The 27,536-nt window shown below is 34.9% G+C and overlaps 1 protein-coding gene across 10 annotated transcripts in view; it reads right to left on the reverse strand.

Annotated features, from left to right (window-relative positions):
• LRCH3 (leucine rich repeats and calponin homology domain containing 3) overlaps window positions 1-27,536 on the reverse strand; it is a 120,063-nt gene that overhangs the window by 32,372 nt on the left and 60,155 nt on the right. For 7 of the 10 annotated variants that reach the window (XM_079156185.1, XM_079156183.1, XM_079156187.1 and 4 more), the window contains exons 7-14: window positions 26,172-26,265; window positions 24,916-25,036; window positions 21,366-21,514; window positions 17,792-17,868; window positions 13,933-13,984; window positions 13,338-13,487; window positions 8,208-8,258; window positions 6,429-6,482 (exon numbers count right to left, since the gene is read on the reverse strand). In XM_079156185.1, coding sequence (XP_079012311.1) covers window positions 6,429-6,482; window positions 8,208-8,258; window positions 13,338-13,487; window positions 13,933-13,984; window positions 17,792-17,868; window positions 21,366-21,514; window positions 24,916-25,036; window positions 26,172-26,265 — 748 coding nt within the window. The remainder of the gene's footprint in view (window positions 1-6,428; window positions 6,483-8,207; window positions 8,259-13,337; window positions 13,488-13,932; window positions 13,985-17,791; window positions 17,869-21,365; window positions 21,515-24,915; window positions 25,037-26,171; window positions 26,266-27,536) is intronic. The other 3 variants (XM_079156179.1, XM_079156184.1, XM_079156181.1) reach the window with 1 other exon arrangement.

Genomic DNA, 27,536 nt, shown 5'->3' on the forward strand with positions numbered 1-27,536 from the left:
TAAGGGTTTGTCTATTTTGTTTACTTTGTCAAAGAACCAACTTTTTGTTTTGTCAATTTTTTGAATTGTTTCTTTTGTTTCAATTTCATTGATTTCAGCTCTGATTTTAATTATTTCCTGTCTTCTACTACTTTTGCTGTTATTCTGTTCTTCTTCTAGGGCTTTGAGCTGTAATGTTAGTTCATTTAGTTGTTGACTTTTCATTCTTTTCTGGAATGTGTTCCATGCAATGAATTTTCCTCTCAGTACAGCTTTCATAGTGTCCCAGAGATTTTTGATATGTTGTATCATCGTTCTCATTGACCTGTAAGAATTTTTTAATCTCCTCCCTGAAGTTTTCATTATCCATGCTTCATTCAATAGCATATTATTTAATCTCCAGGTGTTGGAGTAATTTCTGTTTTTTATTTTGTCACTGAATTCTACTCTCAGTCCATTATCATCTGATAGAACACAAGCATCTCTATTTTTTTGCATTTCCTAAGGGCTGCTTTGTGGCATAACACATGGTCAATTTTCAAGAAGGTTCCATGTGCTGCTGAGAAGAAAGTGAATCCACTCGTTGATGGATGGAATATTCTATATATGTCTATGAAGTCTAGGTTATTGAGTTCTATGATTTCTTTGGTTGGTTTTTGTTTGAAAAATCTATCTAATGGTGACAGCAGTGTGTTAACGTCACCCAGAATTATTGTGTTGTGGTCTATGTGATTCCTGAAATTGAGAAGGATTTGTTTGATGTACAGGGATGCACCATTGTTTGCAGCATAATATTTACTATCGTTATGTCTTCCTGATTTATGGTTCCCTTAAGCAGTATGAAATCTCCTTCTTTATCCCTTCTGACTAACTTTGGCTTGAAGTCCACTTTATCTGATAGAAGGATGGAAACCCCCATTTTTTTACTGAGTCCATGTGCGTGGTAGGTTTTTTCCCATCCTTTCACCTTTAGTCTGTGGATGTCTTTTTCTATGAGATGAGTCTCTTGCAGGCAGCATATTGCTGGGTCTTTCCTTTTTAATCCATTCTGCCAGTCTATGTCTTTTGATTGATGAGTTTAGGCCATTAACTTTCAGGGTTATTATTGAGAAATGATTTGTATTCCCAGTCAGTGGGCTTATTTTTGGTTCTAAGTGGCTTGGTTTCTCCTTTGAGTGTTTTTTTTCTCTAAGGTAGTTCCTCCCTTTGCTGACCTACATTGTTGTTTTTCATTCCTCCTCATGGAATATTTTGTTGAGAACCTTCTGTAGTGCAGGCTTTGTATTTGTAAATTCTTTTAACTTTTATTTATCACAGAAGGATTTTATTTCATCTTCAAATCTGAAGGTTAGTTTTGCTGCGTATAGGATTCTTGGTTGGCAACCATGTTCTTTCAGAGCTTGAAATATGTTGTTCCAGGCTTTTCTAGCTTTTAGAATCTGGGTTGAGAAGTCTGCTGCTATCTGTATTGGTCTCCCCCTATATGTAATCTGATGCTTTTCTCTCGCGGCCTTCAAAATCCTATCTTTATTTTGAATGTTAGGCATTTTCATTACAATGTGCCTTGGTGTGGACCTGTTGTGATTTTGTGCATTTGGTGTTCTGTAAGCCTCTTGTATTTGATTTTCCATTTCATTCTTCAGGTTGGGACATTTTGTGATATTATTTCATTGAATAGGTTGTTCATTCCTTTGGTTTTTATCTCTGTGCCTTCCTCAATCCTGATAATTCTTAAATTTGGTCTTTTCATGTCGTCCCATAGTTCTTGGAGATTCTGTTCATGTTTTCTTACCATCTTCTCTGTTTGGGCAACTTTATTTTCAAGATTAAATATTTTGTCTTCATTGTCTGAGGTTCTGTCTTCCAAGTGGTCTAGTCTGTTGGTGATGCTTTCCATTGAGTTTTTTATTTTGTTTATTGTCTCCTTCATTTCAAGCATTTCCGTTTGTTTTTTTTTTTTTTTGAGAATCTCTATCTCTTTGTTGAAATGATCTTTTGCTTCCTGCAATTGCTCTTTCAGCTTATTGGTATTATCATTCATTGCCTGCATTTGCTCTCTTATCTCATCCTTTGCTTCGCGAATCATTTGAATTATGTATAATCTGAAGTCCTTTTCTGACATTTCTTCTAACGTATTGTCATTGGATTCTATTAATATAGAATCTAGATTTGTTTGGATCATTTTCTTCCCTTGTTTTTTCATGTTGTTCATGTATCTTCCCCTGTAGCAGTGCAGATCTGGGGTATTGCAGATTTCCCCCTATAGGCTCAGAGTGGCCCTATAGGTTCCCAAAACCCTTTCTTTAAGGGGAGATCAATATTAGCAGTGCCCAAATCAGACACTATGCAATCCTAGACCAAATAGCCCCTATGGGGACAATAACAGAATTGTTATAATAAACAAAATGAGCTCAAATATTATCTTCGGTAAAACAAACAGGTTTGCAATAAGGTCTGCAGTTTCTAATGGAGGACAAAGAGGATGCAGAGCGATATAGAATTTAGTGTTAATGGGATAAGAAAATAATATCCAGAAGTTCTAGATAATAGAAAGGGTGAGAGTGTAATCAAAAGAAATTGGATGTTAGCATGCAAAAAAAGGGAGAAAGAGACTCTGAGGGAACAGGTAAACAAAAGGAAAAGAGAGCAAGAAAAGTAAAGAAATAAAAACAAATTTTTTCAATAAGGAGAAAAAAGAAAATCTACAATATAACAGTCATACAGTAATGAAACCTCCCAGTGTTCAGTAGCCTGATGCATGAGAGGTACCTGACAATGAGCTTCAAGTCTACAGCAGGCGTCTCAGGATGGGATTTGCCCCAACTAAAGATTGGAGCTATGGCTTCCAGGGTTATCCAAGATGGCCGCTCTGGCTTTGAAATGTGTTAGCAAATGGGGAGCTGCAGCTCAGGGTGTGGCCGTGGTCAGCAGGAGGTCCTGGAGGTTGGGTGTGTTTGGTGTGGTTGTGGGATCCTGGAGGCCAGGTATAATTTGTAGGTCTGGGGTACCGGTGATAGGGCGCAGTCAGTTGGTCTGGGGGTCCTGGTGGCAGGGAGCAAGTCAGTCGATGTGAGGGCCCCAGAGGCAGGGAGTGATCAGTCGGGCTGAGGGATCCTGGAGATAGGGCTCAGTCAGTGTGGCCAGGGGTCCTACAGGGCCTGGCTGTTGTCTCAAAATGGTGGCAGCCACATGTAATTAAACCTGCAGGTACTTTAACAGTGAACTTCCAGGCAACAGCAGGCAGCTGGTGCTCCACTGGCGGTCAGCGATCAGTTTGCTGACTGTTGTCGGTCGATCGGGAGGAGAACCTGGTGCATTGGGTGATGGACTGGTGTAAGGCAGGCCTTGGACAGGTGAAAGGCAGGCAAATGGCGGATGATAGACGCCTGACAGTCAGCAATCTGCACTCAAAAAAGGCGTCGATATGCTTGCAGACTGCAGGTCATCACAGCAAACAAATGGGGTAAACAGCAGGGGATGGATAAGCAGCAAAAACTGCCTCACCAAGAAACAGATATCCTCTGCTTGAAACCGGAGTTAGGGAGCTACAAGGAATGCAGCCTCCCTCTAGTCTGCCATCTTGGATCTGGATCCTTTTTGTTTTTGGAGATGGGTCTTGCTCTGCTGCCCAGGCTGGTCTTGAACTTTGTGGGCTCATGTGATCTCTGCCTTAGCTACCCAAGTTGCTAGGACTATTGGCATGTAACACCATGCCTGATTACAACTATATTTTTAATGAGAATTAATAAAGAACAGTATATATATTTTTTTTTGACAAAAGAAGCATGAAAGAAATAATGCATTTCTGTGACAAAATCTATTTTACGACGGAAATACTGTGCCAAAGAACAAGATCGTGACAATGGTAAGACATCTGTGTGTGCTTCATCTGTTCAGATTTCCTAGACTTCATTTTAATTAAATGTTTTGGAACTATTGTCAATCTCAAATATAAAAAGTCTACTAGCCACTTGGTGCAGTGATGCACACCTATAATCCTAGCTAATCAACAGGCTGAGGCAGGAGGACTTAAGTTTGGGGCCAGCCTCATCTTACGATTCAGTGAGGCCTGGTATCAAAATAAAAATACGAAAGACTAGGGAATGAAGCTCAGTGGCAAAGTGCCCCTATGTCTGATCTCCAGTACAGGGAGAAGACAAAAGGTTAAAGCTATTATGTTGACAAAGAAGGAAAGAAAAGGTGAGTAAGCAAAAGACAGTGAAAGAAACTTAGATACTTTCATAATGAAACTGGAAATAGATGACAGCAACAGGCACTTGAGATGCAGCTCTATATGAATATTAGTGTAACTGGCATTAAATGTTACTAATACTTATTTCAAATTCTAAATTGCAAGGTCTTTAAATCAAATTCAGCATTTTCCTTGTTATATTATCAGGCCTGTTCATGACAATTTCATGAACAATTATTAGATATATAACATTTATGTGTTCATTTATTAAATGTTTACTGAGCACCTAATAGTCCCACAAACTATGGTGGGGCCAGGATATTTAAGGGTAAATATGACCGAGAATATCCTTGTGTCCATGAAGCTTACAGTCTAGTAGTCTAATAGGGAAATACATAAAACAAAAAATACATGCACTATAAAGAAAAAAATAATGGTGAAGACATAAATTTGATTTGAGGAAAGGAAGTTACAGAAAGCTATTCTGAAGATGGGACATTTAAACATACCTGATTAATGAGGAGGAATCAATCAAAGGGTATATGCAGAGAGGGAGAGGCATTCCAGTAGAGGGAGAAAGAACAGCATTTGCAAAGGTCCTCAGGTGGGAAAGGGCTTACCTTATCTGTAGAGCTGAGGAAAATGCTAGTATAGAGTGAGCCCAGATACGAGCCTGGAGAGGCAGGCAGTAGCCAAAGCACAAAAGCTCTGAGGCCAAGATAAGAGGTCTAGACTTCAAGAGCAATATAATGTCTTGGAAGAATAATTTTGAGAATATCAAAACTATATGATTTAAAATATGACTCTTTTTGTACAGTGTTGGCTGGAAATCATTTGGCATACAAAGAAACATGAAATTTGTTTTAAAAGGCCATCTACACATACAAAGTTAATATGGTTCTCAATGTAAATGTCCTACCTTTCTGACATGCATGCTGATAATTACATACAAGTATATGTTTTGACAAATGGTTGAAGGATGTTTCAGATTTCACATTAAGGAGATTTTGTTGTTGTTTTTTTCAATTTCTACTTTTTCCTTGAAAAAACGACTGGGCACTCAGACTTGTATCACTTACAATACGAGTTATTAAATCTCATCTTCAGTTTCCTAATCTGTTTTCAGTTATAGCGTGAGAGGCAATACAGCAGGGCATTTGTTGCAGATCCTTGAGTGCCAGATCCATATTCAAACCTAGTCTTGCACTTACTAGCCATGTGACCTTGGAAAGGCCACATTTTGGACAAGATGTTCTGTGTCTCAGTAATCACTTATGAAATGGTGCTAAGTTTAACCTTAAGTCTTATGGTTGCTATGAAAATTGAATGAGATAATTGTGTGCATGGATCAACAGCAGTCCTATCTTTCCATATTAATTTAAATTAATTTTACTTTTCATGCCAATTAACATCTACTAAATCTCCAGAGGCTGTATTCATTGATTGTATTCATTTGTAAGACTGCCCAGTTAAAATGTGCTTTATCCATCTCAAAGGAAGACTGCAGAATACACAGAAAATTTAACAATTGAAGTTTCTGTAGTAGGAGTCTTACATTGAAGCATGCAATTTATATAGTATGCACAATGGCAACAGTTTCTAGCACATAAGACAGAATTTGCTATAGACACTAGCCTTTTGAACTGCTAGTTTTCAATACTATTATAAAATAATAACATAAAACATGATGGAAAAAAATTCTATAAATGGTTAGAATTCTTTTGCAAGGCTGATCAGTAGATAGCATTCCAGTTAATGTTTTTCTGAGTTTAAAAAATAGTCACGGAGGAAAAATCTTGGCATGCAAATATTTAAAATCTAAGTCTGGGATTTTTAGTAGCTTAAACTACATAATAAATAAGATACCAAACATATAGTATAATTAGTATCACAATGAAAGGGACTTCATTTAACATACAGGTGACTCTTGAGCCAAATTAATGAATAAAGTGCACCTGGAATTAGAAAAGACATTTTGAAAAAAACCTAATACAAAATCATTATGATTCTCAATATAAATGTTTCATCTTGGGAATCACTGATAAAGATATGTGAATCACAGCTGCAAAACTCTGGAGCACAGGGTAAATCACAAATGGTAAAGCAGTGAAACAGTTGTAGTTGTTTATAAAGCATTTAGTAATGATGCTCATCATGTTTTATGGTATTTGGATAATTTCTGAGTGAAAATCACAATAGCTATTCTTTAATATCTAGAAATAGCAACATGAAACTCCATTTTTGCATAAACTCTTACCACTAACAAGGCACTATCGTCAGTATGCTGAGACCTTCTGGATGGGAAGGGACACTGGAGATGTGGAGAAAAATGAATCAAGTCAAAAACAAACTATGTACACAAGTCGTGTATTTCAAAAATGCACACACGAGGAAAGAGATGTAAGTCACTTTTGAAGATTCTGATATGGGACTGTGTTCACAATCACTTGAAATTCATATACAACAGCCAATAAGTTGATTCTGAGTACTGATGTTTTCCCAAAGAGTTTAAACAACTTCAAATGTGATCTTACTACCTAAAAAATTCTCTAAGGAGGGAACAGGGATTATTCCCTGTTCACAGAAGAGAAAGCTTAAGTACAGATGCAGCAATAATATAAAGAATTTGCAGTCATTTAGTGAGCCAGTGGAAAATTAAAGAATAAATCTAAGAGACATGATTTCTGGTGTATGCATCTCTTCATTACCTTTCTCTACAAATAAGTTACAATTAAACAATTTAAACCTATACATTTTTTCGGTGACGATTTAGTTTTCAGAGAATGAATTACTTAAGAACAATTATCAAAAAGGAAATGTTGGAGTAAAAAAGGGAAAATGTATTATTATAAAGTACATCACACTTTGGTTGTCAAAGGCTTGTACAGAATTATTACTAGGTGAAAACAACTAAAAATGCTTCAATGACTTTTTCAGATATTATACAAATATATGAAGTTCTCATGTAAATAGAATTAGTTATTATAGTTCAATAAGATTTTAAAATACTGTTCTAATGGACAATTTTAAACATTCTAAATATATTTTCTCATACTAGAAAAACTTGTGGCATTTATTTATTTATGCATGCATGAAGTATTGGGGACTGTTCCCAGGGCCTTGTAAGCATTCTAGACAAGCACTCTACCACTAAGCTACATCCCTGGCCCCAAATTTGTGTTTTAAAAACACTGGTGAGGGGCTGGGGAGATATCTCAGTAGGTAGAGTGCTTGCCTTGCAAGCATGAGGCCCTGGGTTCAATCCCCAATACCACACACACACACACACACACACACACAAAACAAACAAACAAACAAACAAAAAACCCAAAACACACTGCTGAAAACTGATGTTGTAAAAGTCCCACGTTTGGGTTCCAATAATGTATTTTACAAAAAGCCAAGTTAAAATTCATATAAAACAATGGCTATATACATTTTTTAATGAAGCAATGATCATAAATTGAAAAAATTAGAAGGGAAAATTGCTAATTAGAAAATAAATTACAATAAAAATATTCATTTAGTAAGCTTCATTTTAGCAGATCAAAATGCATAAAATTTTAAAAGGTTAAGCAATTAATTTTAAACATTTACTTAAAATGAAAATGTACTCCCAGATATAAAACTCATTTGTATAAAGTAAAATTGAAGAAATAACCACTGAAGCTGAAATACTGTAGAATCTTTTTTGTTTAATATCAGTACTTACCCATGTCAGATAGCACTCTTAGAATTACCTTGCATTATAGAGAACATTTTGAAATAGATGAGAAGGGGATGATGCCCCTAGTAGAGATGAGGGAGGGTAAGAAATCTCTAGATGGATATGTATATAAATGAATACATATAAAATCCTAATCTAAAAATTCTGATAAACTCCCTAGTTTGCATCTCCTTCTTAAGTAGAATTTTGTCATGAGAAAAAGAAGAAAAGCAGTATTTTGAGCACTGAAATAATAATCACATTCAAAACATTTCATTTCCACTGTAAAAATAATAAATTCCTCCCTCAAAAGTAATTATGTAGACTTACCTCACCATCTATGGGGGGTTGTTCCTTTTGTGGACTTTGTGATGCTTTTAGCTATATGCCCCCAAAATCCCCCCAAAAAGAAAGTTGGTCAGAATCTGGAACACATTTTTGAAATGATAAACTGTATTTACTAAAACAATCATACTAATTTCTTTATTTCTTACATATAACACTTTTTTAGCTTTACTAATTAAGATGTTGCACCCTGCCTTAAATATTTTACAATTTAATGAAGAAAAACAACAAACTGTACCATCATATTTCTATCAGTATTTAAAAACAGAAAAAAAATTTAAAACTTTATGTATACCTACATATACATTCACAGAGTGTTGATGTGGCATTACATTCTTTCAATCCTCTCTCAATATGAACACATTCCTTCTTCTCTAATGGCTTTAAATATCATGCTAATGCTGACAACTTGAGCTTTCTCTTAGCCAAGTCTCAGATATTTTCAACTGCTTATTCAAACTCTTAGAAATTCACCGTCATTGCATTATTAACATATGCAAAAACAAATTCACTATTTTCCATACCTATTTTCCCAATTTGTTCATTTGTTATTATGACAAATAATAACATCTGTATAGTCAATGTTTTACAATGTGTTTTTATTTTTGAATTATTTTTATATTTATATTTAGTTGTTGATGGACCTTTATTTTATTCATTTATTTATATGCAGTGCTGAGAATCAAACCCAGTGCCTCGCACATGCTAGGCAAGAGATCTATCACTAAATCACAACTCCAGCCCTACAATGTGTTCTTTACACACAGTTTTCTTAAGCGACACTTCTTACTCTGTGAAATGAACAAAAATCATAATTTTACAGATAAGAAAACTGAGCAAAGAGTTTATGGGACAAGTACGAATTTACATGTTCTTCTCACTTCAAATCCTATATACTCCCCACAAGCTAGATTTCCAATAAAACCTTTCATTTAGTCTCAAAACTTAGTTTTGGAACTTTCTTTTCTTCATTAATCTTCATGATTTATTTATCGTTTGTCACTACACATCTATTGTGCATAGTATAAAAAATGCTTCTTTTGAAATGCCTCAATTAATAAAATCCACTATGTAGTGCTGTGTGTAGTGCTGCACACCTGTAATCCCAGCTAATTGTGAGGCTAAGGCAGGAGGATGACAGGTTGAAGTCCAACCTGGGCAATTTAGCAAGACCCTGTCTCAAAATAAAAAAAAATAGGAATGTAGTTCAGACGTAGAGTGCCCTTGGGTTCAACAACCCCCCTACTAGAGAAAATCCATTGTAGTAGAGTATTTAATATTAGGTATATCTATCATAATTCTGAAAGAGTTAATATTTAATAATTAAATATTGTAAGAAACAAAAGGCACAGAATAGTTCAATAACTATCCAAAAGTCAAGCACATAGGGCAAAGTTGGATTCAAATTCAGATATTTCTGATTCCTAAACTCATGCCACTGTGTAATATTGCCAACGCTCTGTCACCTTAGAAATCTTCTAGTTTTATGCCCTTACTTTGCACCACTTTCTTAATTAAAGCAATTACTACTTCATTTTCCTTCTTCTAGCTCTTTCTTCCTAACCTGTTCTAACATGACTAGATTAGTTTTTCAGAAGTATTTCTTTCTTTGATTTTCTCCTACTTAAGAACTTAAAATTATTCTCCTCTGCATAACAGATTATGATTGAATTCTATTTTGACATTTAATCATGACTGTCTACAGTGTGATTATCTCTTACTAGCAAGGCAACTTCTACAAAAGACAAAGCTAAAACTGAGTAAATTTATGTAAAATGCATAGAATAGCACCTACAATATAGTAAGTGTTAGCAATTATCAATTACTGAAAGGCAGTATTACAGTGTGGTCAGAGCAGCGTCTGAAGCCAGAATGTCTTACTAGAATCTTTGCTCTGTGGTTTACTAGCTGAGTATTTAACCTTAATCTTAGGCAAACTGTTATCCTCCCTGAGCATAAAAAGATAATATACAGGCTGGGGTTGTAGCTCAGTGGTAGAGCACTTGCCTGGCATGGGTGAGGCACTGGATTCGATCCTTGGCACCACATAAAAAATAAATAAAATAAAGGTATTGTGTTCATCTACAACTAAAAAATAAAAATTAAAAAAAAGAGAATACACTAGTGCCTATCTTATTAGACTACTGGGAGGACAAAATGATATAATATATGAAGTGCTTGAAACTGTGTGCAGTACATAGAAAACATTCAGCAAATTTTAGGAAGTATTATCGGCACCATCTTTACCATCTCACCAAGTTGTTTTTCTATTAGTCTTCAATAACAACTCTAATCAAGCTGGTACTTTCCTTAAGTGCTATTATTACTATTGTTGTTTTGGTACTAGAGATTGAACTCAGGGGGCACTTTACAACTGATCTATATTCCAGCTCTTTTTATTTTAAGATAGGCTCTCACTAAGTTGCTCAGGCTGGCCTTAAACTTGCAATCCTCTTGCCTCAGCCTCTGAACCTCCCAAGTAGCTGGGGTTATTACAGGCATGTGCCACCACAACTGGCAAGTGCCATTATTTTAAATGTATAACTTAATAAAGCTCATTCCTAGCTCATGACCTACTTATAAATTCCTGCAATACAGAATAAAATCTTTAGACCACTATCCATTCTTTTCTTTCTGGCTGTATCCAATCCACCCATTTGCTCTTCAGGGTCCCCTGACACTTCCTCCTGAGGTTAATTCTGATACTTGTTTTCTAATTTCTCCTTTGCCTTTGATTATGAAACTAGCACTTTTATTATATGCTATCTTATTTTCTGCTTTATGTATGTATGTATGTATTTTTCCCTAATAGGATCTAAGCTGTGTCTGGAGGGCAGATCTTGAATGTTAAGTATCTTTTTAATGCTTATTGCTTATTGCTATGGCACACAGTAGCATTCTATAAAGGTCTCTCATCAAGTCAATGAATGAATAAATGAACAAGTTAGGCTTTAGGAAATCTAGGTTTGCCTTCTGACTATGAAAATGAATCAACTGTACATTATTACATTACTTAACTTCCCTAGACCTGCAGACTCCTTGTCTGTGAAACATGATGAATAATCCCATCTTCTCCATTATAAAGATTAAATATCTCAATAAAGAATTTTGTTTAGACTTTAAAGGACTATATTAATAAGTCTTTATTTGGTAATAAATCAAGTAGGGACTTAAGGGAAAGAGAAGTGGCTCAACAAATTAGGAGAAACTGTGTGGGTAATAGCTTGGGCAAAAATATAATGATAGAAGGTAAAGGATATCATCATAAAATGGTCAAGAGCACAACAGTTTTAGCTAAATACATTTTTAGAGGTAAGGAAAAGGCACAAAAAGACAAAACATCTCAGGGTAGATAGAAGGGAAAGAAGGATTGAGAGATGATACAATTGGTTGAAGTAACTTTTCAGAGCTCTATAAAGTTCTATTTGGAAGAATATTCATTTTATTTTATTTTTTTGCCATGGCTCAAACTATCTGCCTTAAATTTTTTTTTTTTTTTTTTTTTTTTTGTATGCAGGGGCACTCAACCACTGAGACTCATCCTCAGACCTTTTTATATTTTACTTAGAGACAAGGTCTCACTAAGTTGCTTAGGGCCTTGCTATGTTGCTGAGGCTGGCTTTGAACTTGTGATCCTCCTGTCTCAGCCTCCCTAGCCACTGGGATAACAGGCATGTGCAACCCTGCCTTAATTTTGACAGCAAATATTAGGCACTGGAACTTGTTAGATAAAGAAGAATCAGGTGAGAAAAGAGCTAAAGATTGTCATTATGGGTTTGTTATATGGGGGGGGAGCAAGATTATGTTAAACAGTGAAATAGCACAGTACTTAAAAAGGTGGTCTTCAGTTAAACTTATCAAACAAAGGAAAGAAAACTTTTAGAAGATACGAGTGATTCATTTATTTAATGAATAACTATTGAACTTTGCTCTGGGTTCAGAACTGCAAAGTTTTAAGGATATGGCAGTTAAGTAAAAAAGACATGGTTCTTATCTTCATCGAGTTTGCAGAAAAATGGGGGAGACATATATTAAGCCTACAAAATTACAAACAAATATGAAGAAAAATTAAAAAGCAATTTCAGAATAAAAAGATAAATCACACAAGCAAAATATGATCAAAATTCAGATGCTACAATAGAGGCTACAAAATATTAAGAAAAGAAACAGTAACTGGGGTTAACTGAGTAACAGGGGTTAACTGAGTGAGTTCAGAGGAAAAGGGAAAGAAAGAATCACAGATGATTTTAAAAGGCTGGGGCTGTAGCTCAGTGGCAAAGTGCCTGCCTAGTATGTGTGAAGCACTGGGTTCAATCCTTTAGCACCACACAGAAATATATTAAATAATTAAATTTTTAAAAAGATGATTATAAAGGATGAAGCCTTGAGTCTACCAAATTTTTGCTATATTTACTAGATTGAAGAAGTAGGAAAGAGGTTTAGACAATAATAGTTCATGCTTGCGTGGCACTTTTATGGTTCATCCAGCACTTTCACTTTCATGATCTTGATGATCTTTACTAAGATGACTTTAGAGATCACAGAAAGGCAGTTTTATAGTAAAGTGATATGTCCAATAGTGTGCTAATTAAGAGGAAGCAATTATTATTAAAAAGCAAGATAAATCACTTCCATTGTCTTACAATTACTCACTAGTAGGGGAGACAGTCACTCTATGTAGTCAAGATTCCTTACAATAAGAGAAAAAATATTTATTTATATATATATATATATTTTTTTTAGTTGTTGATGGACCTTTATTTTATTCATTTATTTATATATGCAGTAATGAGAATTGAACCCAGTGCCTCACACATTCGAGGCAAACACTCTACTACTGAGCCGCAACCTCAGCCCCTTGATGTTTTAATTAAGACAATAAGAACTGACAGAGCTAGGGCTGTCACTCAGTGGCAGAGCGCTTGCCTAGCACATGTAAGGCACTGGGTTCAATCCTTAGCAGCACATAAAAATAAAGGCATTCTGTTCATCTACAGTTATAAAAATAAATAAATAAATAAATACATAAAAGAAAAAAACTGACAGTCTTCACAGAACAAATAAGCACTTACTTCCAAGAAACTTTAAGAGTATCAATGAATTCAAATGACTCACCTTGACAAAGTCCAGGACAGCATCTCTCTGAATCTGCTTAGTCCTTATTTTCTCCTCCTCATACTGCAGGGCAGCAAGCTGCGCTTCTCTCCTAGCGCGCTCTACTAATTGTTCTCTTCTCCGATGAAGTTCCACATCTGTATGTGACAGCTGCAACAAAGGTATCATGCAAGTGGGGATAAGAATCAACTTATCAAAATTCCCTATTAATACAGGCAATTAATGTTAACCCAAGTAACCTTGCAGTCATCTAGCATTTTTTTTCAATGTGTTTATTGCTAACCTTTTCTGTCTTTGCACTATTCCTATACCTACTATAAAGCTATTGTTGTAGGTAAAGATTCATTTTCTCTCTGGTGTCTGAAAACAGAAAATACCATATGCATGCTGTATAATCTGATCAAGAAGACAAGTAGTAGAATGTATAAATATCTGGTAATTAATGGCAATTTAATGGTCATTGCAGATTTGGCTGGAAGTCCAATGTGCTATCAGAGTCAGTTACTTTAATGGCAACTTAAGTACTCAGAAAACCATCTTATTTTTTTAAAATCAAGTTGAAACAGCGAAAATAAATAAATCTGCTAGTAATTACCTGATTGTGACTTGATGATAGTGACAAGAGAGAAGATGGCTCAATTGGAACCCTGATCCAAAAAAGAAAGGGAAAAAATTCTTTGATATCAAGACACACAGATATCTAAGGGATAAGTGAAATGTTTATTATTATTGTATCTTTCTGTTATTCAGTAGGCAAGCTGTTTAGGCAGTACTGAAAGAGTAACTGCATTTTGTAAACTTGAGCCTAAGTTATTAAATTTAACCATAGTAATACTTGATGTCCCCAACTCACATTTCATGTGATGATATCGCTGATTGTAATATAGCTAGCTGACAACTGTTGGTGTCAGACAATACTGACATACAGTTAGTTGGGATCACTTTTCAAATGGTATCATTTTTTTATGACATATATGACTACTATCTTCTTTCCTACTATGTTTGAAACAAGATCCATGTAAATTGAGATCCTTTTATAAACAAAGCCATTTTATCAACAGAAATCTTGAATACTACAAAACCTGGTAACTGTACTTGAAAAGCATTCCTGCTCTTATTTTCAACTGATAAAGGGTCTGTTGATTTTTATTCTTAAGAAAAAGATGAAGTACTATTTGATGCTTAAAAAGAACAAGTACTGCCAGGTGCTTGGCACACGCCTGTACTCCCAGAGGCTTGGGAGACTAAAGCAGGAGGATCTTGAGTTCAAAGCCAGCCTCGGCAAAAGGGAGGAAGTAAGCAACTCAATGGGACCCTCTCTCTAAATAAAAGACAAAACAGAGCTGTGGCTCAGAGGTCAAGTGCACTTGGTACCCAAAAACAAACAAACAAAAAAAAAAGTACACACACACATGAACTAAAGCTTAAAGCTACATTATTATTGTTCTTTTACCACTTTTTAAAAAAATACTCGTGCCAAAACTTTGAGGTATTCACAATATTCTTTTTTTTTTAATGGAAGTTGCTGAGTGGGAGAAGTAGTGTACTGTAGTAGCTGTTCTTCAGCACTAATGGAGCTGGTGGTACAACTGGTTGTAAGCCCATAATTGCCTGCTCATTGGACAGGTGGACATCTTAGTTTGCCTAGGCTGCCTGGACTCATGCCTAAGAAACTGACCCCCCTGATAAAATAACAAAGGCAATGGGAAGCCCCCTTAGCTCATGTGTATGCTTTGCATTGCCTAATACTTGCTATGGAATAATCTGACATCCACACAAACCCAGACCAGTCCCCAAGATTTGGCCTAATTCAATTAAAGTTATTAAACTTCCTTAGGCCTCAACTTTCTCATTTATAAAAAATGAGGATAATTATGTATACCTCAGTAAGATGCTATGAGGATTAAGTAAGATACTGCATGTACACACAGACCATAAAAGTATATTCTAATAATTACATATTTATAATAACAGGAATTAGCTAGCTTTGTCTCTAGATTACTAATTTCATTGCTAAAATTTCCTGTGGCTTCTATTGGCCATCTGTAGATGAACTAGAACAAAACACAGAAAGGACCAAACAAACCTATCCTAAGAATGTTTATGTACTCTAAATTTAGCACTGTTATACCGTGTGCGTGTGTGTGTGTGTGTGTGTGTGTGCGTGTGTGTGTGTGTGTGTGTGTGTGTGTGTGTGTGTATATACCGGGGATTGAACTCAGGAGCACTCACTCTACCACGGAATCACACCCTAAGCCCTATTTTGTATTTTATTTAGAGACAGAGTCTCACTGAGTTGCTTAGTGCCTCACTTTTGCTGAGGCTGGCTTTGAACTTGAGATCCTCCTGCCTCAGCCTCCTGAGGCGCTGGGATTATGGGCGTTTGCTATCAGGCCCAGCTTTCTTGGTATTTCCTAAATATACCAAGTATGTGCCTGCCTCAGCATCTTGCCTAGAAGTTTCTACCCTTGATAGCCATGGTGCTTGTTTCATGACAGTGTCAGGTTTCTATCATCACCTCATAATATATTACCTTCACTCTCCTCTCACCTTGACACTACTATCTCTTTGACTCCTTTTTATTTTTCTTTATAGTGCTTAGAAAGGCCAGACATGTACTTATAATATATAAGTATACCTGTACTAAAAGGTAAACTCTAAAATATCAGGCACCTAGAACAGAGTCAGAACCATTTGTAGTGCTCAATAAATAAGTGCTCGATGAATGAATGGCACTGGTACTGTCTCCCAAAAGAATGGAATATTGGCACATAAGGAACAAAAATGCAAGTAAAATATATGCATATATTTTAAATCTTGTAACTTGAGCTGAGTAAATCCAAACTTTGTAAGGCAGACTTTGAATTGCTGTCTTTGTAAAATCAATTAATGTGAGTAGCTTTTCTACCTTTAAGAAAACATGAGACAAAAAACTTCCAGGCTTTACCCAAATGTTCTTTAGTTCAATATTGCTTCTTAGAGAAGTTAATGAATTTTACAGGACCCAGCCCATTACTAGCATCTCTCCTAAGCTAAAATGTTATTCAAATTATATGCAATTTCTCTCTCTCTCTCCTTTTTTTTTTTTTTTTTTTTTTGTGGTGCTGGGGATTGAACCCAGGGCCTTGTGCATGTAAGACAAGCACTCTACCAACTGAGCACTTTTTAAAATGATGTTTTGAGACTTTAAAAAAATGATAATTTTGTTAGTTTCAAATTCAAGGTTATGTAATTTATCTTGCAAATAACTATAAAACACTCACCAATTTATCACACTTTCTATTTAATGTATCTAACCCCAGGAGGTAGGGTGGGGGTGGGGTGAAGGGGAGGAAGAGCTTGGTGGATGAGGGGAAAGGAAGGGAATTTAGAGAGAAAAAGAAGTAAGCAACTTTCTTTGTCAGTTCACTAGCAGAGAGCTAGGATTACCAGTGGGAAGTAGCAATTGGTTAACTGACTGAATCCCTTTGAGTCTTTGAGGCTGACACTGCTGAGACAAATTCTTTTAGTAAACATATTATCCAAGTAACACACGTCTTGTGAGTTGTCAGGCATTTTGAGGTGACTGTGTCTTTCTAGGTTTTTATTCATTATTACATTTGAATGTAAGCTCTAGGAGGTAACTGTGACTGATGTTCATAAATAAATCCCCACACCCAGAAAATTTCCTGGCATGTAGTAGATATTTAACAAACATCTGCTACATAAACAAATGAAGTATGTATTGATCTTAGAGTTTAACTGGTAACTGGGATAAAGTGTGGAGTTCTTATTCAAGGACTACATTAGACTTCAGAGATTTGAAATATCCAATTAAGAAGTAATTATGGAGGCTGGGGTTGTGGCTCAGTGGTAGAGCACTTGCCTAGGATGTGTGAGGCACTGGGTTCAATTCTCAGCACTACATATAAATAAAGGTCCACTGACAACTAAAAAAAAATTTTAAAAAAAGAATACATATCATATCTATCCCTGTTATCTAATCAAAATTTTAAGTTAAAAAAAAAAAATCAGGGCTGGGATTATGGCTCAGTGGTAGAGCGCTTGCCTCATACATGTAAGTCACTGGGTTCGATCCTCAGCACCACATAAAATGAATAAATAAAATAAAGATGTATCCATCTACAACTAAAAAAATTTTTAAAAAATCAAAGACTTTCAAAAATCTTTAAGCCCTATTTATGCATGAATCCACACATTATAACACAATAATCTCAAAGTTATTAAGTACCTTCAAATTAATTACTTATATTGGTTATAGCTCAGGTGATCTGATTTTAGAATCAATAAATCAATTTTACCTTTTTACAGCATAAGCACAGAAGCTCACTGTCTAAAGCACATTGTATCTAAACATCTTCATTAAACACGCATCTATACAAAAACCAAAACCACTTCACTCTTATCACTGAGTTTTAAGACAGAAAGAAGTAAATAGAATTGCTTTTTCAAACCTGTTTTGATGTGAATATCTTCTCATGTCTTCTGTTTTTTGAAACTCCCTAATGGCTATTGGCTTTACTGGTGAACCCTAAACCAAAAAAGGATAAATAAATCAATTTAACATGTATCCAGAATACAGTAATTACATCATTCACATTCAACTTAACAGTCAGGGATTTGTGAATTACACTAAAAATAATTTCAATAGAATCTTCAAATGTAGACTTTTTGAAAGCACTATAGACTATTTACATATTATTTAATAAAATATTCATAATATATACTTTATTTATTTATATTTTTTATTTTGATTCATTGTACACAAATGGGGTACAACTTTCGTTTCTGTGGTTGTACATGAAGTAGTCACACCATTTGTGTAATCATACATTTACATAGGGTAATGATGTTTGTCTCAGTCTATTATTTTTCCTTCCCTCCACCCCTTATACATTTTATTTAAAAAAGATTTCCAGACTGGGGTTGTGGCTCAGTGGCAGAGCACTTGCCTAGCATGTGTGAGGCACTGGGTTCAATTCTCAGTACCAAATACAAATAAATAAATGTCTATCAACATCTAAAAAAATTTTTTTAAATTCCTTCTTGCTATATTATATAAATTATAATGACCAAAACCACTAATATTTTCTGAATGATAAGAACAAATTTTAAAGGTCATATAATACAAGCTTCCATCTAGGACAAAAATTTCTTTCTCTTTTTTTTTTGGTACCAGGGATTGAAACCAGGGGTGCTTAACAACTGAGTGACATCCCCAGCTCTTTTTAAAAAATATGTTTTATTTAGAGACAGGGTCTCATGGAGTTGCTAAGTGCTCCTGAGGCTGGCTTTGAACTTGAGATCCTTCTGCCTCAGCCTCCCAAGTTGTTGGGATTACAAGCGTGAGCCACCAAGCGCAGCCAGAACAGAAATTTCTACCTACCCAACCCCAACATTAACTGAGTTTCTCTTGAAAAACATTTGTAGTCATAGGAAATTCTTTGTGCAGAATGCTTCTTTACTTTTTCACCACTGCAACTGTCTCTTATCTTAATTTTACAAATAGCCTGGGGATGTTGGTATAATTCAAGATAAAACAAAAAGTAAATTCTGTTTATGATAAAAATACAATATTAATTAAAAGATAAATAGTGGCAATTGAACTCATTTGAAAGGTACAGGTCATTTTCAAAAAGCATTACTAAGGAAAATTAAGCTGGATCATACACTGAAAAATAAAATAAGGCAAGAGGTTTAAAGTATATAGTATGTTGAATGAGAATCTATAGAAGCAATACACTCTTGTGTCAACACCAAAAATAATCATCAAAAGGGGTATTCTTAGAGGGAAAACTAAGAAAACAACTTCTCCAAAAAGGATAACTAAAAATCAAATGTCAAACTACTTATAGTCTACCTCCATGAAATAGGTATATCACACATAACTAGAAAATACTTTTTGGTAAGTTACTCCAAAGGGCTAAAAGGTGACTGCCTTAATGTTAGGGAATAAGGATCTTATAGAATGAGTTATAATTCTGGAACCCTGATAAGAGACTAATTATTCTGATTTTATGACTACATCATTTTTTGGGAGGCGTTAACTGGGGATTGAACTCAGGGATGCTTTACCTCTGAGCTACAGCCCTAGTCTTTTTACTTTCGGACAGGGTCTCACTAAATTGCTGAGGGCTTTGCTAAGTTCCCGAGGCTAGGACTGAACTTGTGATCCTCTCATCTCAGTGTCCTGAGTCACTGGGACTACAGGTATGCACCATTAAGCTGGCCGACTATGTCATTTTTTAATAAGCAAATTTTGGAGGATGCAGTATCAGTGACTTACCACCCTGGTTTTATGATATTGCAGTTATCTAAAATTACTGTAAGAGGTTCATTAAATTTCCATTACAGAATGAATGTGACATTGGTCTAATTTAAAAAGTAAGTATAAGTCATACCGTGTTCAGGCAGGGGTGATCTACGTATGTGAGAGGAATTTTAATAAAATTAGATAATAGCAGAATGTTTTAACATCTCAAATAGCTTAATTTTTTAAGCAATCTTTTAAAAAATATTGTATAGAAGAATACAAAAAGGTATTTCTTCACTGGTTGTTAAACCATCTAAAATAAATACTTCATCATATAGATCATCAAATTTTAGAAAGCTTTATGAAACAAGTCATAAACAGCCTTATGATATAGAACCATAAAAACTATCATGTACAGTAAGTGACTAGAATTTAAAACCAATTACAAAGAACCAATAAAATGGATTAAAGAAATAGCACAATTTTTCAGAGTAGTGTAATAAGTATTTTCAGTTTTTGTGGAGATATTTATGTAGTCTAACCATACTGTGATCAAACAGGAAGATCACAAGAAAAGAAAAAGAATTTCTTTAAAGATTGTGGCACTATTAATTTTAATTTTATTGCAAAGTAGGTTTTTGCTCCAGCAGAGATGCTAACCACCTAAATCACAAGCAGTCATCAATCACCTGGTCTCTTGGCTATCTCTGGGTTACTGGATTTGACTTATGTAACTTTATTCAACTTTAAATATAAGAGTGTTCGCTAAACAACAAAAAATATTGTGTTCAAAAGCCTTCAAATAGGAAAACCAAAGGATTCTTTCTAAGGATGAGAATATCACTCTACAACATGTCTCACTTGAAGTGTTTAAAGTATTTCTAAAAGGCTAAATACATCATTCTCCAGAAAGGCCCCAAGTGTTTCCCAAATAACCCAGGCTCAGAGCCTGGGATGAACTCCAGACATCGACATCACATTCACCAAAATGAAGCCATTTTATTATGCTGACTAGATACACTGAAGAATGCTATTCTACTTGAGACCCTTGGGGAACTGGCAAAGATTCTGCAGTGGGCTGAATGCTCATTTGTTTTCTAAGGCAATTCAATGTTCCACTATAAGAGACACCCAAGAATTTTAATAGCAAACAATTTATATTATGTTAGCCTAAGATAAAAAGCTCCAATATAGTTAAGTTTATAATAAAAATTCTATGGGTAAGGTGTACGTCACTTGAAATTAACTTTGTGGTATAATACTATTTTTTAAAAATCTTTTTTTTTAAATATCTTTTTATTAGTTGTTGATGGACACAATACCTTCATTTTCTTTATTTATTTACATGTGGTGCTGAGGATCAGACCCCGTGCCTCACACATGCTAGGCAAGCGCTCTACCACTGAGCTACAACCCCAGACCTGTGGTGTAATTCCTAAACAACAATAGAAAGCAAAAAACAAAACAAAGACCCACTAGAAATCCAAAACACAACAACTGAAAGCATCACATTCCTCTGCATTTTCTTCAAAGGTCTTAGGCTATTCTTAGGAATCCTTTTATTCCTTCTTCAAGATTATAAAATCTGTCTTACTTGAAAAATAACCTAATTCCTACTTAAGACCACTGTCTGATTTCCTGAATAAATCTGAAAAGTTTAGGACTAAAATCAGAAGTAAACATTATACAATAATTAGGGCTAAACAAATCAGTGATATGACAGAAACTTGTACTATCTTGAATTATTCTTACTAGAGGAGAGTAATAAGTACTACCTCATGAGAGATTCGCCGTTGTTCAATATATGCCATAAACTGTGAACTGAGGCTGTCTGAGTCCGGGCCCTTGGGCCGTTTCACCTCGTCCTCTTCTTCCTCTGCAGTACAGCTGTCAATGTAGTCAATTTGATCCAGATCATGTTCCACTGCATACACCACAAAAAATATTCCAAGTAAGACAGCTGATAAAAGACATTTACTTAAATTATATCTTCTTCCCCCCCAACATTTTCTATTCTGAAAGTGGAAGGACTGATAAGGATAATTTACATAAGCCTTGATTATTTATTCCATGGCCACTCACAAAAACAGTCTCCTGAAAATCTTAGTCCTAATTTACTCAAAAAATGAATAACTGATAGTAATTGTTGAAATGCAGACCTTCAATATTTCTTTTCTTCCTTTTTCTTCTTCTTTTTTTTTTTGGACAGCACCTCAGTGTTTTAAATAAGATAGTTTGAGTTTATGGAATAAATACAGCATTAGAGTCACACCGCTTATATAATCATACATGTACATAGGGTAACGATGTATATGTCTCATTCCATTATCTTTCCTTTCCCCCCCTCCCCAGCAGATTAATTTTTAGAGATGGAAGAGTGTTCCTTCTTTTAATGCTTTAGTTTGGGGCTTAATATCTCCTGGGGAACTGGGAAGCAGAAAACCGAACGTAGTTAACTCAAAAGAAAGTTTAAAAAGCTATAAAAAAGAAAAAGAGTAGGAAGAAACTGGACTTGGCAAGAAAGAAAGTTATTGACTATTTCCCTTCCTGAAACTGTTGTCAGACTTTAAAAAAAAAAAAATCAGAACAAAGATTTTCCTATTTAGAAAATTATTTGCTAGAGGTCAATGTTGCAGATATTTTGCAGCAATTTGTGAATGAAAGGGAATCATGTAAGGAATTTTTCTTCTCAAGATGCTTTAGGGAAAAGAAAAGAATATAAATAAGACATACCAGTCACATAATTGTTTCATCTTGTAAGTTTTGGGATGTCCTATTTTTTTTAAGTTTAAAACTAATTACTTTTAACCACTAGTTAAAATGGCACACTAATAAAAACTTGGTTGTTAAGATGGTATCTCCAGAAATATATTAAACCTCAACCATTATTTAATAATGTTCCATGGACTACCTAAAAGTTGCAGTTACTGGGAATAGATAATTTGGAGAAGCCTATTTCTTAATTTAGTTTTCTGGATCAATTATTTCTAAATAATTCTGTAACTGAAATTAATATTAAAATGAGTTTTAAGTTATTAATGCTTTTCTTTCAGTGTACAACAATTTGTTTGAGTAAATAGTTTATATTATGACCATTTCCCAAGAAAGCAACATCCCTTCTTCATACTAGCTAGACCAGCGTGGTCAAAGAGAAAAAGAATGAAAGCCAGGGAAGTGAACCACAGAGGTAATTTTAAATTTTCTAGTAGCCATGTTAAAAAAAAAAAAAATAAAAAAAGTGATATATTGATCTCCAGGATATATAAAGAACTCAAAAAACTCAACACCAAAAAACAAATAACCCAATCAATAAATGGGCTAAGGAACTGAAGAGACACTTCACAGAAGAAGAAATACGAATGGTCAACAAATACATGAAAAATTGTTCACATCTCTAGCAATTAGAGAAATGCAAATCAAAACTACTCTAAAATTTCATCTCATTCCAGTCAGAATGGCAATTATCAAGAATATAAGCAATCATTAGAGTTGGTGAGGATGTGGGGAAAAAGGTATGCTCATACACTGCTGGTAGGAATGCAAACTGGCGCAACCATTATGGAAAGCAGTATGGAAAGACCGCAGAAAACCTGGAATAGAACCACCATTTGATTCAGCTATTAAACTCCTCAGTTTATACCCAAAGGACCTAAAATCAGCATACTACAGTGTCGCAGCCATATCAATGTTCATAGTAGCTCAATTCATAATAGCCAAACTATGGAACCAAACTATGGTGCCCTTCAATAGATAAATGGGTAAAGAAAATGTGGTATATATACAATGGAATATTAGCCTTAAAGAATGAAATTATGGCATTTGCCAGTAAATGGATGAAGCTGGAGAATATCATGCTAAGCAAAATAAGCCAATGCCCCAAAACCAAAGGGCAAATGTTTTCTCTGATATATGGATACTAATTCACAATAAGGGGAGTGCCCAGGGAAAATAGGGGTACTTTGGATTAGGCAGAGGGGAGGGGAGAGGAGAGGGAGTATAGAGACAGGAAGGATAGTAGAATGAACTGGACATTATTATCGTATGTATGTGTATGATTACACAACTGGTGTGATTCTACATCATGTACTACAGAAGAAAGAGATGTTATACTCCATTTATGTATGATGTGTCAAAATGCATTCTACTGTCATGTATAACTAATTAGAACAAATACAAAAAGAAAAGTTGTTAATTTTAACACTTTAATTTTGCCTGATATCTAAATGTTATTTTGACAGTTGATATAAGATAGTATTATTTCATATATTTTTCTCATAGAAAGTCTTCAAAATCTGATGTATATTTTTTATTTATAGTACATCTCTATTCAGTATTTTTGGTACATTTCAAATGCTCGATAACTACACAGGGCTAATGGCTATCATACTGAAAAAAAGATCTACAAATTATTTTAAGTATCAAATGAACTGAAGGGAACAATATCTCATATAAGAGCAAAATTTATAGGAAAACTGAAACTACTGAAATGTGAATGGAACCTTAAGTGACCAGAATAAAGAATATCAAAATGGTGAGGTAAAGACGGCAAACCTCTTAATTGAAATCAACATTGAGCGATGAAAGCTCTTCTCTGACAATACATGGGAAATCAAAGTCATTTTTTTCCTTTATACATGGCCTCAAAATTTAAACATCAGGATTTTGTTACTCAAACTAAAGCAATATAAAATGATTACAAGATTTCAAGTCTGCTTCAGAAGTACAAGGAAGCAGAAAGAGACCTGCTTACTCTATAAAATCTACATTGTTTTAAATGCTGGAATAAGAAAAGTAGATTCAAAAGTCCTTGAAAATCATTATTTCAGATGAAATAAAAGACAAAAATAAAGAAAAGCACTGAATTCTGAAAGAGATCAAATAATCCCTTAAAAAGGGAATTTTTTTGGTGGTGATGGGGATTAAATCCCAGGCCTCACACATGTAAGGCAAATGCTCTACTACTCAGCTACATCCCCAACTCAAAAAGGAGAATCTTACAAAGGGTGAAAGGTACTTTAAAAGAAGACTGTGGCTGGGCGTGGTGGCACATGCCTCTAATCCTAGGGCTCTGCAGTTAAGGCAGAAGGATTGCAAATTAGAAGTCAGCCTCAGCAATTTTGTGAGGCCCTATGCAACTTATCAATTTATTGAGATCCTTTAATCTCAAAATTAAAAAATAAAAAAGGGTGGAGATGTAGCTCATGGTTAAATGACCCTGGGTTAAATCAATAGTACCCCACCTTTCCTCCACCAAAAAAAGTGAAGAAGTTACAGATACATGAACCATGACATAAAGACTTCAGATGTCAATGAAATTATGTTTACCTCCACCATTTGTTACTACTAAACTGTTGCGATTTTCTTGGTATTGGCTTTCACGTCGTAGCCTCTGTTCTTTAGTAATCTCTGCTACTCGAAGAGGCAGATCTGAAAATTCATCTGTAGGCTTAAAAAAATAGTAGAAACATTAAAAAAATCATTTCCAATTTTAGACAGCATATTTACATGAGCACAGTATAAACTAATTAAAAACTATACTTAAGAAGCAAAAAAGTTTTGGAAATAGACAAGATTATTGTAGGACAATATGAATGTGCCCAAAAGAAAAAGAAATGTACACTTTAAAATGGTTAAAACTTGGGGCTGGTTTGTAGCTCTGTAGTAAAGTGCCTGCCTAGCATGTGTAAGGCACTGGGTTCGATTCTCAGCACGTGTAAATAAATAAATAAATAAATAAAGGTCCATTAACAACTAAAAAAAATTTTAAAAAGTGGTTAGCACTTTATGATAAATATATTTTACCATAATTACCAAAAAGAAGAAATAAGGGTAGTTATGAGTGTATAAATAAATATACATATATAGAATTATCTACATACATAGCCTCAGCAACTCAGCTAGACCCTAAGTAACTCAGTGAGACCCCATCTCAAAAATAAAAAACAATAAGGGCTGGGTACGTGACTCAATGGTTAAATGCCCCTGGTACCAAAAAAACAAAAAAGTTATAAATGAGCTGAGGTCAACATTCATTTTGCTTTGGACTCAATGAAACATGTTACAAACTGTTACCAGTCCTGATAACAAAAGCTCATTTGATCATTTAATACAATGTGTAGCTAAAATATTACATCTTAGTAATTTAAAAAAGCAGAAAACATATCACTGATAATTAAACAAAACAAAAACAATATAATTTTGAGCATGTGGATATTCTTCAGTAAGATCCCATCTCCTTAATACTATTTATTTTCCTACCTTCCAGCACTTCTTCTACCACCTCTGCTCCAGATTATCCCAGTTCCTCAAATTTTAGGATTCGGGTTTACTGACTTAACTGCTATTTGGCTTTCCAGAGTAAGAAACTACTGATACAGTAAAGTACAAGCATGTGAGAATACACATGATAAAAAGATGGTAAAGAAACAGAAAACTGTTTTTGGATGATAGACCTATGTGAGATATTTGTCTTGACTTTTGGGTTATGTAATAAGAAACTAAATCCTGTTTAGATACTTTTCCTTTCATCATTTTATTTTCTCTTAATCAGGAGTTATGACATATAGGAAAGAAACACTTACCTCATTCCCTGACCATCTCTTATCACCACTGTCCACACTATTGAAACCTGAATCAAGGGCTCCATAAGGGCGACCTGAATACAGTTCTTCATGGCTGTCAAAAAGAAACTTCAGTTGTTACTGCAAACTTCCATATTTTAAAAATTAACTTGTGATGCTAGGTACAGTGGTGCAAGCCTATAATCCCAGCAGTTTGAGAGGCTAAGGCAGGAGGATTACAAGCTGAAAGCTAGCCTCAGCAGCTTAATGACATCCTGTCTCAAAAGGTAAAATTTTAGGGCTGGGGATATAGCTCAGTTGGTAGAGTGCTTGCCTTGCAAACATAAGGCTCTGGGTTCAATCCCCAACACTGCAAAAAAAAAAAAAAAAAAAGATAAAATTTTTAAAAAGGGCTGGGGATGTGGCTCAGTGGTTAAGCTCCTCTGGGTTCATTCCCTGGTACCAAAAAATAAATAAAATAAATAATAATAATAAAAAAAAAAAAACCATTAAAATGTGAATTAAGCCAGATACAACTTTACTTATAAACATTCTCATGGCACTTAGTCATTTAACTATTAGAATAAATGGGCATTCTTTTAACGTTTTTAATACATAAAGTTCCAAAGAGAAATAAACAGAGTAGTACGAGTCCCCACCTGCTTACTGACCTGAAAAATACTACCATTCTGCAGTTGTTTCCTCTATGCCTCCACCCATTCCCCATGTCTCCTCCATTGTTTTTATTTTTAATAGTACTTTTTAAAAAATAAAATTTACATGCATTGAAATGCATAGATCTTAGCTATATAATTTTGACAAATGATTACACCATTGTATATACCCTCTATCATAACAGAAGACACTTCTACTTTGCCACAAAGTTCCCACACACATCACTGTCCAATTAATTCCCCTCACTCTGTTACTCAGTGTTCCTTAGCGACAACCATCACTCTTTTTTAATCTTAAAGTCGTATGGAAGGCTGAATAATAGTCCCTGAAGATGTTCATGACTTAATCCCTGGAAACTGTATGTTACCTCATGTGACAAAAGGAATTGAGGTTGCAGATAGAAATAAATAGCTAATCAGCTGATTTTAAAATGAGATTATTCTGGTTTATTAGTATGAGCCCAGTGTAACTGCAAGGATCTTTAAAACAGGAAGGAAGCAGAAGAGGTCAATGTGATGTAATGTTGGCTTGAAGACAGAGAAAAAGGACCACGAGAGAAGGAGACCAGGCTCTAGAAGTTGGAAAAAGCAAGAAAAAGGATCCTACCCAGAGCCCACAGCAAAAATCACAGCCCTACCAGCATCCTCATTTACCCTGATGAGACTGTCTTAGTCTTCTGACCCATAAAAATATAAGATAAAAACTGTGTTG

Source organism: Sciurus vulgaris (assembly GCF_902686455.1).
Source record: "Sciurus vulgaris genome assembly, chromosome: 10".
NCBI classification, from domain to species: Eukaryota; Metazoa; Chordata; class Mammalia; order Rodentia; family Sciuridae; genus Sciurus; species Sciurus vulgaris.